Source organism: Metopolophium dirhodum, chromosome 1, assembly GCF_019925205.1.
Source record: "Metopolophium dirhodum isolate CAU chromosome 1, ASM1992520v1, whole genome shotgun sequence".
NCBI classification, from domain to species: Eukaryota; Metazoa; Arthropoda; class Insecta; order Hemiptera; family Aphididae; genus Metopolophium; species Metopolophium dirhodum.
In genome coordinates, this window is record NC_083560.1 from 94204462 (window position 1) to 94221182 (window position 16721).

The 16721-nt window shown below is 28.3% G+C and overlaps 1 protein-coding gene and 2 pseudogenes across 1 annotated transcript; 2 read left to right on the top strand and 1 right to left on the bottom strand.

Moving 5' to 3' along the window:
• Nucleotides 1–1782: 1782 nt before the first annotated feature.
• On the bottom strand, nt 1783–2462 carry LOC132934552 (uncharacterized; annotated as a pseudogene).
• A 7518-nt stretch (nt 2463–9980) lies between these two features.
• On the top strand, nt 9981–13409 carry LOC132946458 (uncharacterized; annotated as a pseudogene).
• A 2327-nt stretch (nt 13410–15736) lies between these two features.
• LOC132946468 (uncharacterized) lies at nt 15737–16721 on the top strand. The gene is made up of 4 exons (XM_061016479.1): nt 15737–15809; nt 15904–16044; nt 16379–16498; nt 16657–16721. The coding sequence occupies exons 1-4, from the start codon at nt 15737–15739 to the stop codon at nt 16719–16721; spliced, it is 399 nt and encodes a 132-aa protein (XP_060872462.1).

Here is a 16721-nt window from a genome sequence, read left to right on the forward strand (position 1 = left end):
TTCTAAAATATTTTCGTTGTTTAAATTTCCGTTATACCATTCGAATCCACCCTTAGGCATGTTTTTTGACATTTCCCAACCATAGCTGAAAAATTAAATACAATTAATATTCAATAATTTTAATGTGAAAGGTATAATACATACAGATTCGTTGCGTCCAAGTACACAATCCATGAATCAGGTTTTGACGGGTCATATTCTGGAACCTCTTTATTATTTGCGCAGGCATATCGCATACTCGCTTGGGTAAGTCCCCCTCTAATCCCCCCCTCAATCATCAAAATTTGATCGTAATCGCTCAATAGTTTAAGTTCGACTTAAGTTATCTTCAAGTTATCTTCAAACAGCAGTCAAACGACATCCCCGGTGATGTATAATAATAATTAGGGTCTAATCCGTACGTTTTTAAGCATAGGTCTCTAAAGTTTTCGAATACGTCACAGAGAAGCATGACATCAACTTTTTATGTACCAATTGCTATATTCACCTAGATTTTGGAAATTGAAGTGATTCCATACTCGAAGCGCATGTTGGTAATCATCTTCGTCTATGTGTACTTCATTTAATGTACTGTAAAATTCGTTTTTTTTTTTCGTTTTTTGAATTTATCCTGCAATTTATCCCAACCGTCTGTATACTCGTATGGATAAATGCCTTTCCTAGTTACCATATAAATATCGGTGTTGTTAAATATTTTTTTTATTTCTCTAAATTTATCTGTGTCACATTGGGCTAAATTATCGACGAGTTTTTCTAAACTAGAAGCCATAAACCTACAAGTATCAACGAATCTAATTTGAAACCTATTTGTAATATATTTTGTAAATGAAATAAATTTTTCTTCCGAATTAGGTATTACACTAATCGATTGGGTGTCGAATCCTAGCTGGGTGACTAAAAAATGTGAGTCATAACCCGAGAGGTTATGGAAAAAACATGGTACAAAATTAGGTTATACCATTAATAAATTGCATTTACTACATGTAGTTCCTCTGTATTTTCCGGATAAATGGTCATGATCTTTTACAGGTAAATTATTGTTGTTAAATTTACATTTACAAAGTGGACACGTCCCTCGGTCAGCGATATCCCGGTGTAATTTATTTTCGTTTTCGTTCATTATAATTGGCACGTTTGTATTTAACAGTTTTTCTATTTTTAAACCGCCTTGAACAATTTCTTGCAGACATTTTTTTGCAACGTCACCTTTGCTAAAACTCGAATCCCCCAGGAATACAACGGGAGTCGTCACAATTTCATATTTTTCTAACGATTCCGGTGATACATCGTCGCTTGCTTTAACATAAAAACAATAACTCATCACGTCATGATGGTGAATAATTCTAGTATTTAATTCAAAATCGCTATCGTTTTCTTTTTGCAATATCGATTCAAAATCTGCATAAATTGCAAAAGGGTGTTTTTGTGTACGATTCCAATTTGTAAATTTCATATGCGTATTCGGTTTTGGTAATAACGGTTCATTAATTTATTTTGATTGCAATTTATTTTATGATCTTTAAGTTTTTGATCGGTGTCAGCGCCAAAATATGTTTTAAAACATCTTTTACACATTATCATAGCATGACCGTGAAAAGATAACTGCGAACCGATTAATTTTGGTAAATTAGTGATCCTACGATAATGGTGATTACCATTTCCATCTCCGAACAATATTAGATCGTGGTGGTCATCTAACTCTTCGTCGCTAACTTTTGAAGGGTAAATAATATATGATGTATTTAATTTTGAATTATTATGATTTTTTTTTGGTATTTTCTTCACATTATTTTTATATTTATATTCTCCGCGTTTTAATCTATAAATATTAACTGAAAATCCCGGATTTAGTTTTTCAAATTTTTCGATATCTTTTAACGAAACAGGGAAAGATAAAGTTGTAAAATCTAACATAATCTTTCGGCATGAATCGGATAGACTAGCTTGGCTAATATGCTATACTTGAAACACTTTTCGTAATCATTTTTTACATTGATAGTTGATTTTTTCGACTGTATACTAACTGGCAGTGGTATGTATGATGAACCCCCCAAAGGTTTATAAATATTAACGTTTATTATTAATCCGTCTAAACTATATAATACATAACCGCTTCCCTTAAGAACCATTTCTTCTTTTTCTTGCAGTAACTTCAAAAAATCTACTTCCAACAGTTGATTTATATCGTCCGCTTCAAATATGAACCTCAATTGTGTTTTAAATGCTCTGTTTTGTTTGTTATCCGTATTTGGTAGAATATATGTAGCCTCTAATTTTATATTGTACTTAATTGATGACTGTTTAACTGCATCATCGATTATTTCATACAAACCGGGCTTTGAAATTTCTAAAAACTCCCTAGCATCTATAATATTATCTAAATTCTTCTTATAAAATTCTGTACATAACCCTTTAAAAGCAGACTTTGTTTTTACGAATTTCGTGCGCGTAGTCTTGTTCATTCGGATACGTTTATTATTAACCATTGATTTAGAATTGTCGTTATATTCTCGTTTACCTAAATAAATTAACGCTTTGTTTTATTATGTTACACTACATTTTTTTTTGTGTTATAAGAAAATTATGAAAATTATTACACCCGTTTAATAAAAAAAATCTTACCTTGATTCTCGCAAATATAGTCGTCTTCAATCGTATAAATCGAATTATCATATCCATCATCATCATAATTCGTTTGTTGTGTTGTCTTGCACGTTTGACAGAGGTTCACTTTGGGTTTGATGAGACGGTCCAGCTTCCATGTTAGGCACAAAGATCTGTGGTGCGATCTCCATCTGATCAGGTTGATCGTTTGATACGATGACTGGCGGAATAATTCCGACATCAATACCTCTACGAGGTGTATGAACATTATCAACTCCTTGTAAAATAAATTAATAATTGTTAGAAAAAATTCTAAAAGTAGGTATAATTAATATTATTTAAATTTATTTATTTTTATGAAATATCGTGTACATACCATGAAAGTTTTTAATGTGACGTAATAAATTGTCTGCCCGAACAAACGATGTTTTACACACGTTGCAGATAATTTTATGTGTACTATGAGATTTTTCATGACGTTTCAAACCATCTTTACGAGTAAACGACGATGAACACTTATCACAATTATACGCCATATTATTGTTTATGATAAAGGTAGAAAATTTATCGAAAAATATAACAAGTATATTAATACTATAAAAAAGACAATTAACACTGGGTAAAAGACAATTAATACAGAGTAAAAGACACAGCGATCGTAAAATGTATGTGTCCACCTTCGAAAGACTGGAGCCAACTGCGCGGACATCGCCACTTAGTGTGTCAGCGTCTGTTGATCATAACCAAAGACCGGATTTATATGCATTTAAAATGTTAAAATATGCATGCAAATATGCACTTAAAAAGTTCTGAATATGCACTTAAAAATCATAAAACATGCAAAATAATTTTTGATTATTACAGCTTTTTATTTATGGTAAAATTATAAAATCAAAACATTTATGACGAAAATATGCACTTAAATATCACAAAACATGCAAAATAAATTTTTATTACCTATTACAGCTTTTTATTTATGGAAAATTTATAAAATCAAAACATTTATGATGAAAAAAAAATAATAAACTACAATATTATATACAATATATTTTATGAATTTATGATTGTGATAAAAAATATATAATTTATTTGTTATTGGAAAAACAATAAGTAACAATAATATGTTCCATATTGATCTCAGTTAAATTATGACGGCGATTTGTGACAATATGTTTGTATGCAGAAAAACTTCGTTCCACATCAACACTTGTTATGGGTGCATATTTAAAACTTGACAACATTTCCGGGGAAAAGTGTTTGATAGAAGAACTTAAGTCAACATTCTCACCTTGGTGTATTTTAGAAATTTCTTTTAAAATTAGCAGGCCTTTGTTTTTTTTAATAATGTCGGAACATTTTTTTTTAATTAATACGCTATTTTCATTTTCTGAAAGATTATTGATAGCATTTGTAACTTGTTCAAATATTTCTAAAGCATTTATGAGTAGCAAACCTGAAGTCTCAAGCTTTTTAATACTTTCAACAATAACCGAAAAATTTGTTTTAATATAAGTTAAATCGTTAATTATATTTGATTTAGTTAGAATTTGCTTACAGTTTTTAATGCTTTTTACATCGTCTTCTGGTAGGCTTTGTATAACATTTTTAAAATTTTCGAAATTATCTGCATAAAATATTGCTGATTCTAACCAAGCACCCCATCGTGTTATTATAGGTTGGGGCGGTAATGGTTTATTAGGTAGCATTTCATGATATAATTGAATTCTATAAGGAGCTTTCAAAAAAATCTTTTTTCCGTTGTTAATTAAATCGTTTATTTCATGAAAAATATCCATAATATTTTCTGCAATCCGATGAATCCCGTGAGCAGCACAAGTCACATGAATAAGATTGGAATAAAATGGTTTTAAATTTTTGGCAGCCTTAACCATATATGGGGCTGCATCGGATAACATTAACAAAACTTTTTCGTCATTACCTCCCTCTGGCCATAATATTCTAAGACAATCATTTACAAATTTTGCTATAGTATTATTGTTTGTTTTTTCAAGAACTTTAGATGCTAAAAGATAAGATTTTGATGGTGAATCAACATTTAACTTTCCAACAATAAAATTCGCAACATATTTGCCTCGTGGGTCAGTAGTTTCATCGATACAAAAATATATGAATGAACTTCCTATGTTTTCTCGTATTTTTGTTAAAATATCTGTGTAACATTTGATTACATAATTCTTTCTTAGGGTACTTTCATCAGGTATATGTAGATGAGTATATTTCTCCAAAAAAGACCTAAAATTGGTATTTTGTAATTTATGCAGTGGTATGTTAGAAGAAATCATTGCTGAACAAAGTTCTTGGAAAAATACTGATTGATTTTCACTTGAAGTTGACTGTTGGTTAACGAATGTTTGTTTAGAAGTTGGAGTTTTTGAATATTTTTCGTGTGAAAATGACTTAACATGCTGATCAATTTGAAACTTTTTTTCTACTACGACTACTTTATTACAATACTGACAAAAAACTGAATTATTATTTAAGGTTTTGAAAACCTCACCTGATTTATTATACGGTTCAATCCATTTTCTAAGTGATGGTAATTTTGAACTTGGAAACTTTGGCATTGTAATTTAAAAACACAAACAATGTTATATAAAATTAATATGTGTTTATTTAGAACTACGTTGACGTCGTTGACTATTGCCGAATGTACACTTCGAACTACAGTCGTTAGTCTGTCAGTCTGTGTTCTGTAGTATAAATAAACGATAGTCGATAACTTGATAATGTTAGATAAGATAAAACTATACGACGGGAAAATCAGTATACAATCTGCCTATTATATTTTTAAAAATATTTTCAATTTTTGTGTTTTGAACAAATTTGTGTATAATAATGGTACATACAGTTATAAAATTAAATAAAAATATTTAAATATATACGTAATATGCAAAAACATGCATTTTTATGGAAAATATGCACTTGTACCCGAAATATGCAAAAATATGCAAAATAAAAATTTGTAACATTATTTATTTAACTATGATTGATGAAAATCCATTTACTGCATGTAATAGCTTATAAAAATATGAATATGCATAATATGCTAAATCCGGTCTTTAATCATAACTATTGGTGGAGGTGGTAACATTTTGAGCCATGGGTTCTAAAATATTATTTGAACAATACAGACATAATTCCGTGATTCCCGTAATGTTTCCAATTATTTTGTCGAACATTTTATTTGGGTAAAAATAATTGTTATGTTACTAAAGCTGACTACGTGTGTGATCACCAACAATAGTGGTTTATTTTCGACCCTGCTACAACAATAGCACTATATAGCAAAACATATCGACATGCTTACAATAGATTTTCTTACCATTGGCTCTTGATAAAAAGTTAACACAAAGTGTGTGATTAACTTCAATTATAGTGGTTTTTAAAACCTTAATATTTGTTTAAACTTTTTATTCCGGTGTTTGAAAACCTGAATATATCCAACACCCGAAACCCGAATTAATGATTCGGGTTTTGGGTGCTGCATGTAATCGTGTGGCCAAATACCAAAATAACAATTTTAAACAAACGTTTGGGTGTTAATAACCATTATTATTCGGGTTAATATTGGTTAATACGAGTGTTCAGTAGTTCAGAAAAATACTGTAAATATACTGTACATATTTTAAAATGGTGGTAAGTGGAAAAAAAAACATTGATTGCGTTTCTGTTTTCATTAACTTTAGAAATAATTTTTTTCTTTTACTTTAATGAGTTGTTGTGCTCGTAAGTTTTCCAAAATAACGGTTTTCGTCGCTAGTTCCTCGTTTTCTGTATAATTTTGACAGGTATTCGTGGAGGCAACGTGTTACAAGTTACAATTGCTATACTTGGTAGAGTGTATAGACACGCGGTTACTTGTATGAAAAATCAGTCTTTATACCTAGGTACTGTAAAATTCAAAAATTCACGAATCATACGTATACGGCAGTACGGCATAGACGTGAGTATAAAAAAATACGTAGTTGTGGTATTTAGTTACCACGACGTACACAGGTAAGTACATATATGGTTATGATATCTAACTATCTAACTGTCTAACTATCTACCTACCTAATTCCTATTTTATAAATCATTATTCATTAATTTATTTTCAAACAACAATAATCTATTAGATAGATGTTTTTAATATAATATATTCATACCTTTACCTATACATAATTATCATTTTATACATGTGTACATCTACATTTATTGTTGTATTAAAAAATTGAAAGTTAATATTGAATAAATTGTTTTAAATATGGCTCATAAACAACATTTTAGTAAGTCTACAAAACGTGGACGATTTATTAAAAAGTGATGTAGTTGATCTTTTTAGAGAAAATTCCCGAGAACGTCTAATACAACTTTCAGAAGTTATACCTAACCTATAGGCTATAGCATCTACCTCATCTCACATAAATAATACATCACACGAAAATGAATAAAGTGCCCAGTCAATTATACTCAAACCTAGTTCTTGTAGTGATACTGATGATTTATATATAATATAAACAATTATGATGAATATGAATTACTGGATAGTCCATCTTATAGTGATATTGATGGTCCTGATCGATGAACTTTTATAAGTTATACAGAATTCAGATTTTAATTTGTGTAATAATGATGCTTAATCAATATTAAAAGTTTTAGCTCAGTGGGTAGTCAGCCATAATATTACAAATGTTGCCTTATCTGCATTTTTAAAAAGCCTGAAATGCCACATGTTTCAATAAATTTCCAATTCATGCTCGTACAATTTTAAAAAACCAGTTGAAATAATCATTCTATGCATTTTAAATGAGTTACATCAGGGAAGTATTATCATTTTGGTATTTCTAATGAACAAAAGAAAATAAGTAACTTTTTACATATCTGAGAAGACTCAATATCGAGCTCAATATATATCAATATAGGAACTGACGGTATACCTATCAGCAAAAGTTCAGATAGCAAATTTTGGCCAATCCTTGGTAGTATTGAAAATGTATCATCATCTACCTACATATGTTTTTTTAATTGGATTCACTGGGGATTGGTAAAGCCACTAGATAGTAGTTTATATTTGATCGATTTGGTAAATGAGTTAAAAGAATTGTCACACATAGGTATATATACACCTTATAGAAAAAAGTATGTTGTCGTGAATTGCATTTGTTGCGATATTCCCGAAAAAAGTTTTATTCCAAAAATGAAAGGCCATACAGTTTTCCTCGTGTTCGAGGATTTTTATTGATGGTGTACGGACCACGTCACACCTAGCCACATAAATTTTTTTAAGACAACTTCAGAAGGATCTGGCAAACTTTCTGATTTGTTTTCCTATTGTAATAATTTGTGTACAGATTGTAAACTATCTTGAATACAAAATAGTTAGACTAATTTTTAATTTTAAAGTACCGTTTATGATAGCCATGTAGGTACATTGTACACTAGAAGAATATTATTGCTAAATGTACTTGTTACCTGGTCTCTTTGAGGAAGAATATCAGGTCACTCGATATGTCTGGTCATATGGATTCGTAAAGTTTGGGTTTATTTTGTGCTTGTGTCTTTTTTTTAAAATGATAAATATTGATGGATGATTATTAATTAGTTGTTCTAAATCATTAGCTAAAATTCAATAACTAATTTTATTCTCCTCAAGTTGTATTAATATAGTTTGAGGACCCATTTTACGACCCGTTCATTCACTGGTTAGTAACTAAATTCGTAGACCAGTGGTCAAACAACGTTAAAGTAATACAATAACAAATTAAAAAAAACCGGGTAAGTGGTTGTCGCTCTGCTGTACAGTAGGTGACAAGTGGGTCACTGAAATGGATGGCATTAAATTTGAAATCAATGATATAATAATATCATTGTTTACGAAAAATAATTTTGAAAAAGTTGATGTTCATACAACATTCAGAAAGTACATGATATTGCGTAACAATGAATGTATATCCAATTGCTTACCCAATTTTACATTCTAATACAAATTAATAATTCATTGTTAATTAATAAGTTGACAATAAGTTTTAATGTTTCATTATTAATATTTAAAACATTTCTTAGTAATCTATATTACCTACATTTCCTATATTTTTATTTTACAATTTTTTTTTATTTAACTATTATCATGTATATAATTATACAAAATGTGTTAATTTGATATTTTTTAATGTATTTCCTACAAATAGATCAGCGTTTCTTAAACTTCTTACGCTGAAATAGATAATCCCAATACATCACATGGATTTTTTAAAACTGTATTTTTAAGTCCTACCTACTTATATTTTTACTTATTCCTATGCTATTTTCTAATAACTTCAGGATAACAAATCTACTATAATATACTACAAGCAAAACAAAATTGTTTAAATATCTATAAGTTATGTATAATATTTTGTTTCTTATAGAGTTATCAAAATATGAATTCATTATATTCCATTGTACATTTTTTTTTATTGATGAGACACTCATGGGGCCATCCCATAATTTTGGATGAAAGGCAACATGTGTGACAAAAATAATGGCACTAAGTGATAAAAAATTCAAATTCCTAAAAGCCAGGGTACTTTCTAAAGGCATAGTTAAGGTAAAATAGTATTTTTATGTAAGGAATAGTCTTAATTATATTCCAATACATTTTTAACAATTATAATTTGTTATTTAAATGTATAGGAAATACTTGAAGACGCACGGAAATTGGCTGAAATAGCCAGATACCGATCCGATTTTTCAGTGATAAGTTAATTTTTATCGACAGTGAAATTTTGAAGAAATGCACATAAGGAGACGCATACAGAATGTGCTGACAGCGATGTAAGATTATACAGACCACCATTTTTAAGAAAAAACAAACAGCTATAGCTTATAAGTACAAAAGATGGCATTGAAAATGCAGAAATAGCCTGAGTTCGAATATATAATATAAAAAGAGCAATTCAAAGGATTAACATTTTTAAAATCTTACAACAAAAAGTACCTTGGTCGTATTTGCCTATTATTGATAAAAATACTACAGTTCTGTGGGGTTGTTAATATTTCTAGAATCTAGACCAATTATCAGTGAAAGTGGCTTTAATATAAAAAGAAATAATGATTACTACAGTCAATTAATTATTAGAAGCTACGATGAACTTTAATTTAAAAATAAATAACATGTACAATTTGGATTACAATTAAAATGTTGAAGGCGCGCGATTCAATCCACACTCGAATTGATTATTCGCGCAATGACTTGGTAAATGGACTGAATAATAATAAGTAATAAGTATGAGAAATGTTGTTGTATAATTGTATAATCAATGTGTGTCCCTCGTGACACATAAATATATGATATTGTAAAAGTAAAAAATACACAAAACATTAATTATAATATAATAATGATTAATGATGCTAGCAAGCACATGCATCCCGCACGATGCATGACACTACAGTACAAAGGTATAATAGTGTAATGACAATTTAGGTTAGAAATGTATAATAAATAATGATTGACAATAAAAATTTAATATAATAATAATAATATAAGAAAAAGATATAAGTATATCGGTAGTGCCGGTGATAATGTGATACGACGTCCGAAGACCAGCAGTGTGGCCAACGCATTATAATGATACAAATGTATTTAACTGCTTGACCGAGTTTTCCCCATTGTTGAGGAAGCTCTGTACGCCAGTGCCGTAAAAACCGGGTGTGTTAAGTGTATGGAACACACGGGCCCAGGGCCAAAGAACATTTTTAGGGGCCCACTCAGATCTCTTAGACTATCATTAATTTTTATTTAAGAAAAAAATTATAGATATAGGCGATATAGTATATACATAATTCATATAAATCATATACCAATACTCGATGACGTCTACGTACCTAGTACGTCGCGTTTCTGTTGACGCGGCGCGCGAGGCGTGAACGAAACTAAAAATAGATGTATTGATAATTTCCCGATTGTACGATAACGATAAACGAATTATATAATATTATTTTTATAGACACATACACAACACCATAGAGAATAGAGATAGACCATATTATTATTATTATACCGTATAAGCTCTATGCACAACATAAATATTAAATATCATTATCAAGTTAATCAATTTTTATTATTTTATAGTATTCTATAGTATTATTCTATAGTACTATCGTCTATCGTGTATTTTTGTTTAACATTGATCTTTGCTCATTTCACATTTGTGTATTAAAATCATTAACTTATTAAATATAATATATACCTACGTATTTACGTATATATTATAAATAAATATGCCACGAAAAATTCTAAGTGGTGCGGCCAAAAGGAAAAGAAAACAAAATAAGGAAAATTATATTTTAAATACGAATAAAAAATCAACAGTTTCTTAGGATGTAGTCAGCTTAATAAAGATAAGTACAAAATTGAACCTTTAGCATCTACTTCATGTAAGTACCTCATTTATTAAGTTATTTATTAATTTAATTTCTAAGTTTTAATTGAATGTATCGATGTTAATTTTTGTTTATTTACATACCAATATACCATTCATTAAACATGTGACAAGATGTTTTGAGTAAATTTTTAGCATATACCCAAGCTATTTTTCTATAATATATCTGTTTACTTCAGCCTTTATTTAAATAAATAATTACCAAATAATTGTTTATGCATTTGTTTAAAACAAGTTATTAAGAAAATTATGAAAAATATAAATACTTAAAAACAAATACTATCAAACCATTCAAACCTAAATGTAGAATTACTTTAAATAATAAACCAGTGTTTTTAAAAGATATTTCAAATAGTTAATTAATTAAAAAGGCATTACATTTTTTAGCTGAAACCATATTAATGAACTTTAGAGGTATTGTTAAAATTGAAGTTGAAAATGTAATAAATAATGATCATTTTGATGGTAAAGATGAAGAAGTTGAAGAAGAACAAATTTTGAACTGTATTGAAACTGTGGCATCTACTTCAAGTAAATACCTCATTTATTAAGTTTATCTTTGAATTAATTTCACATCAGTTTTAATTTCTAAATTATTTTAACTATTATTTGTTGAACTTGTTCTAAATATTGCTCTCTTTGAAATGCATAAATTTTTAAGGAAATTACTTTGGAATAGCCAATTTTCGTTAACTATTTAGTTAACAATTTATCTTAAAATTTTTTTTTCTTTTAATTATAGATATTGAGAAAATTGTAAATCCCCCTAAACTTATAACTGTAAAAAATAACAAAACTATTAGTGACTCTCATGTTGTGCTTAAGTTATTAACTTTACAATGATGACATTTTAGTTGATCAGTCTTCTGCAGGTAACTATTTAAAAAAAGACTAAATACTTTTTGTGTCTACTTAATTAATATTTTTTTTTTAATTATTACTTAGATTTGTATGGTGGTGTTATGGATTTGTTAAATCTTCAGGAAGATTTTCCAACTGACAAAGCATTATTTCCAGAACTAATAAGAAATAAAAAATCTTAAGCAAAATATATTACTTTTTGGACCATGTAAGCCAGATATAAAATTCCCAATTAACAGTGATGGAAAACGTTTTTCAACTAGTTACTATTATTTGACGACCAAGTCTGGTACAAAAATACCTCGATTATGGTTATGTTACTCTGTTCGTTTGGATAAATCATATTGTGAAACGTGTTGGCTATTTGCTGACAGAGGTTATAGTAAATTCAAGTCAGATTAGATTGACGGTATTAATGATTGGAACCATTTATCTCAATGTATACAAAGGCATGAATATTCCATTCAACACTTAGATGCTACTAAACTTCGTTCAATATGTGCCAAAACTCATACTATTGATGCTGAATTAGAAAAACAGTATTCTGATGAAGCGATGAAGTGGAGAAATATATTAAAACGCTTAATTAAAATAATACTTTATTTAACTGCTGGTAATTCAGCTTTAAGAGGCAATGAAGGTAGTAAACAACTCAATAATCCTACTGAAGGCAATTTTTTAAGGACGGTTTATTTACTTGCTGAATTTGATCCCTTCTTAAAAAGTGTGTTAGAAGATAAAAACCAGAAAATCAAATACTTAAGTGCCTCGATTCAAAATGAACTAATAGACATTTTGTCAACAGACTTACGTCGTACAATTTGCAATGAGATAAGGAATAGTATTTTTTTTTCAGTTATATTAGACTCCACCCAAGATATTACCAAAGAAGATCAAGTAAGTTTAGTTATCCGTTATACAAAAGTGAACCATGAACAAAAACAAATAGTAATAAAAGAATCGTTTCTCGGATTTTTTTTACTAAAACATCATAATTCTATTAGTTATGCTGATCTTTTAAAAAATACTTTATTGAAGTTTGATTTAAATATTTTAAAATGCCGTGGTCAAGGTTACGACGGAGCAGCAGTTATGAGTGGCTCTCTAACTGGAGTTCAAAAAAGAATCCGTGATATTGTACCTAATGCAACATTTGTTCACTGCTGCTCCCATAATATTAATTTGATTATATGTGATGCAGCAAAAAGTACAAGAAAAGTTCTTTCGTTTTTTGAAACAGTTCAAGATATTTACAACTTTTTTAGTTCAAGTTCACTTAGATGGAAACAATTAGCTTTTGGAAAAGATAAAGGATTAAAAATTAAAAATGTAAGTCCTACCCGTTGGGAGGCTCGTCATAATGCAATATTTTCTTTAAAACAGAGACTTTCAGATATTTTAAGAGTACTTTCAAATATTCAACTAACAAGTGACAAAAGTGATGAAATACATATGGCTAAAATATTACAAAACAAACTAGGGTCAGCAGAATTTATTCTTATTCTATGCATATTCAAAAAATGACTGTTCAAAATTTAGGAGATATCATTATCAAAGATGACTTAACTACCATATTTCCAGATGTTTTTACTGGTATAATCATTTTTATGACTATACCAGTAACATCTGCTTCAGCAGAAAGGTCATTCTCAAAGTTAAAACTTATTAAAAACTATTTCCGCAACTCTATAGGTCAAGACCGGTTATCTAACATCGCTATTCTGAACATTGAAAGACTTCAAGCAGAAAATATTAATGTAGACAAAATCATTGAAGACTTTGCAAATTTAAAAGCAAGAAAAAAGAATTCTCTTCGATAGCTTATAATTTAGTTTTGAAAATTTTATACTTTTAACATTTTTAATTAATATTATAATTTTATTCAATTACATTTATGATGTTTAAATTTCAAAATATTTTTTTATGACTTACCTACCTAAGAGTTATAATTATATTATTTATTTACCCACATTTATATGTAAAATTATTTAATTTTTATGTTGTTTCTAAACTACAAGTTATACTTATTGTTAAAAAAAAGTCTTATTAGGAAAATAAATATGGAGATTTTCAAATAAGTAAATTTTTTAGGAAAAAGGTGCCCAACAGAGTTTTCACACACGGGCCCAATCAAATCTAGTTACGGCACTGTCTGTCCCTGTGTGCAATTGCGTGACATCGACATCTCTGAGATGTTCAATTTAGATCTCAAATTAGACATCACATTCTGATATCCATTTGTCATTACATGGATTAGACTTAAATTAGGTTACCGTATGAACTTCCATAAGTAGGAACATTTTAATTGACTATGTGAGGTTGTAACATTAACAACTATGCGATGTTATGACAATGCTTATCAAATCAACCATATATATATAAATACACAATAGAATATTTATTCACCCAATAAGCATCGAGTATCTTTGGGAACGACACATGGACCTCGCATGATCATCTCAATGTTGACAGCAAATTAATTATTATTATATTATTTCCAAAAATAGAACAAAAACCCAAATATAGTTGATAAAAACTATAATAATAACGATAAGTGATAAACCAAATTTGTTGGTTATATCCTTGTCCGTCATTTCCTGTCGGCTGTATGTGCGTTCGCGTTGTTTCTGAGTTTTGACGATCGTTATACGTTTTACTTTTTAATAATTTTAGTAAATATACAATTTTAAGAAGAACCTGGTGATATGGACGGAACAAAAAAACAGGTAAATAATAGTTAAATTATGTTGATTACAAATAATATATGCCGTGCATCCTTTAAATTGCGTTCACTTAAATGAAACACTGAAACCATTATTTTCTCAAAGAGTTGTACATTATATATTGTTATTATGTACCTTGATGTTTGCTCTTTTGTTAAATGTGATATGTCTGTCAGCTAAAAACACCAATACAAATAATAAAAAGTATAAATACACAGAACGTAATCCAATTTTTCTAACTACTGTATGTCTGTATCGTACACAGATGTGGTAAATTGTCTGATGGCATGTGCCATACTTGTACCCCTTTTTGCCAAATGATAATGAGTAAAATGAGTTTTCCTCTAACTAATAGGTACCATTCATAAATTATAGGCTTTGAAATTAATTTTAGGTAACCAACTTACGTCACAGCTACGGTACTGATTTTTTATAAAAACAAATACACATTAGAATTGGTTTAACTACCTAATTACCTTAGCTTATTGACAGAGGTAATACAAATATATAATGTCATATAATGTTTAAAAATTTATAATATAATACAGCAGACATTTAAATAAATTAGAATATCCCATTATAATTATGTTATTTACATAAGTAAGTAGATTTTTATTTTTATTTATATTAAGTACTTTTTTTAGGTAAAATATTGGTACGGGTAAGTACCTAATCTACATTAAGTACTACATTTGTTGTAATAATATTTTATTACAGAGGCAACCTAATAATAATAATTATTATATATTTTAAATCAATATCATAAATGTATATTACCTATATAGGTTAGGTAACCTACCTTTGTATATAATTCATTGTTAAATAATTTGTATATATCTATTAATTTACTACAGCTACAATATTTAACTTGTATTATAAGTACACATTTTATAAAAAAGTAATGTAATATGTGAAATTGTCTTTTTTATACTTAGATTACATGCACTGCAAATGTATTTATTTTAGAGAGATATTTTTTATATTCCTATATTATTGTTTAGTGGATCATTGGATATTTTAAAGAAGAACACAAATACTCTGTAATTCCAGTTGAATGGCTAGTAAGTACAGTTTTTAAACGGTGTAACTAGCTCTTTTTGTAAATGGCCCCCGCACAGAGTAACGACGATGATGTTAATGAAGGGTGGTAAAACATCAGAAAAATGGAAGTCATATCCAGTAAAAATAATAGGAACATTTGGTAAGTTTTAAATTATTGCACAAAAGTGAAAATTGTAGTATTTAATGGGCAAATATATTTTATTATATCTATATTATTGTTATATCTTCTAAAGATTCATATGAAACTTCTGCTGCTAAAGAAATTCAGATATATATGTCTGAATCTGAAAATGATGAAGACATTTTAAGGCAAGGAAAAAGGTTAAAGGTTGATAATAAAAAAAATACTCAACCATTGGATTTATATAATGACAGTGAGTGTAATAATTTTATAACTAAAGTTAAATTATCTAATAAAAATATATCAATATAACTAAAATTAAAAAAAACTTTTTTCTACAAAAATTTTAAAACTATAAACCTATTAGGTGTACAAATATCTTTTTTTTATGGAAATTCTAATTTTTTAAGAATATTGTTTTCAAGTGTTAAATCAATTCTTTATATATTTAAATATTACTGTTCTTTGGGGGAATCATAGAAATACATATTTATTTTGTAGAGACAATATAAATATAAAGTTAAAGTTTACATACTTATTTTAAACTTGACATTTTGTTTAATATAGTTTTATCATATGTTTTTTAGGTAGTAACTCAAGCCAAGAAGAAATTGTTTCTATGGGCGTTTATACAAAGTCAACGTCTGTTAATGATGAAACATCGAATTCTGTTATGCCTTATAGTAATTACAATAGTATTATATCAAGTAAGATAATAATATATACATATTATGTATAATGTATATATTTGATAAATAGTAATTAGTTTTAACGATATAAATACAACATAATTAGGTATATGATTTTTTACCTAAAAAGTAACTGAAATCAGGATAGCATACATTTTTATTTATTTTTATTTTAGCTGATTATAAAGCATTATGTGGCGCAGTTGAATCATCGTTAAATTGTAAGAAAATACAAATATAA

Coding starts and splice junctions, on each gene's coding strand:
- LOC132946468 (XM_061016479.1), top strand. CDS start 15,737: ATGATGTTAATGAAGGGTGGTAAAACATCAGAAAAATGGAAGTCATAT. Junction 15,810..15,903: donor AAAAATAATAGGAACATTTG/GTAAGTTTTAAA, acceptor TATCTTCTAAAG/ATTCATATGAAACTTCTGCT. Junction 16,045..16,378: donor ATTGGATTTATATAATGACA/GTGAGTGTAATA, acceptor TATGTTTTTTAG/GTAGTAACTCAAGCCAAGAA.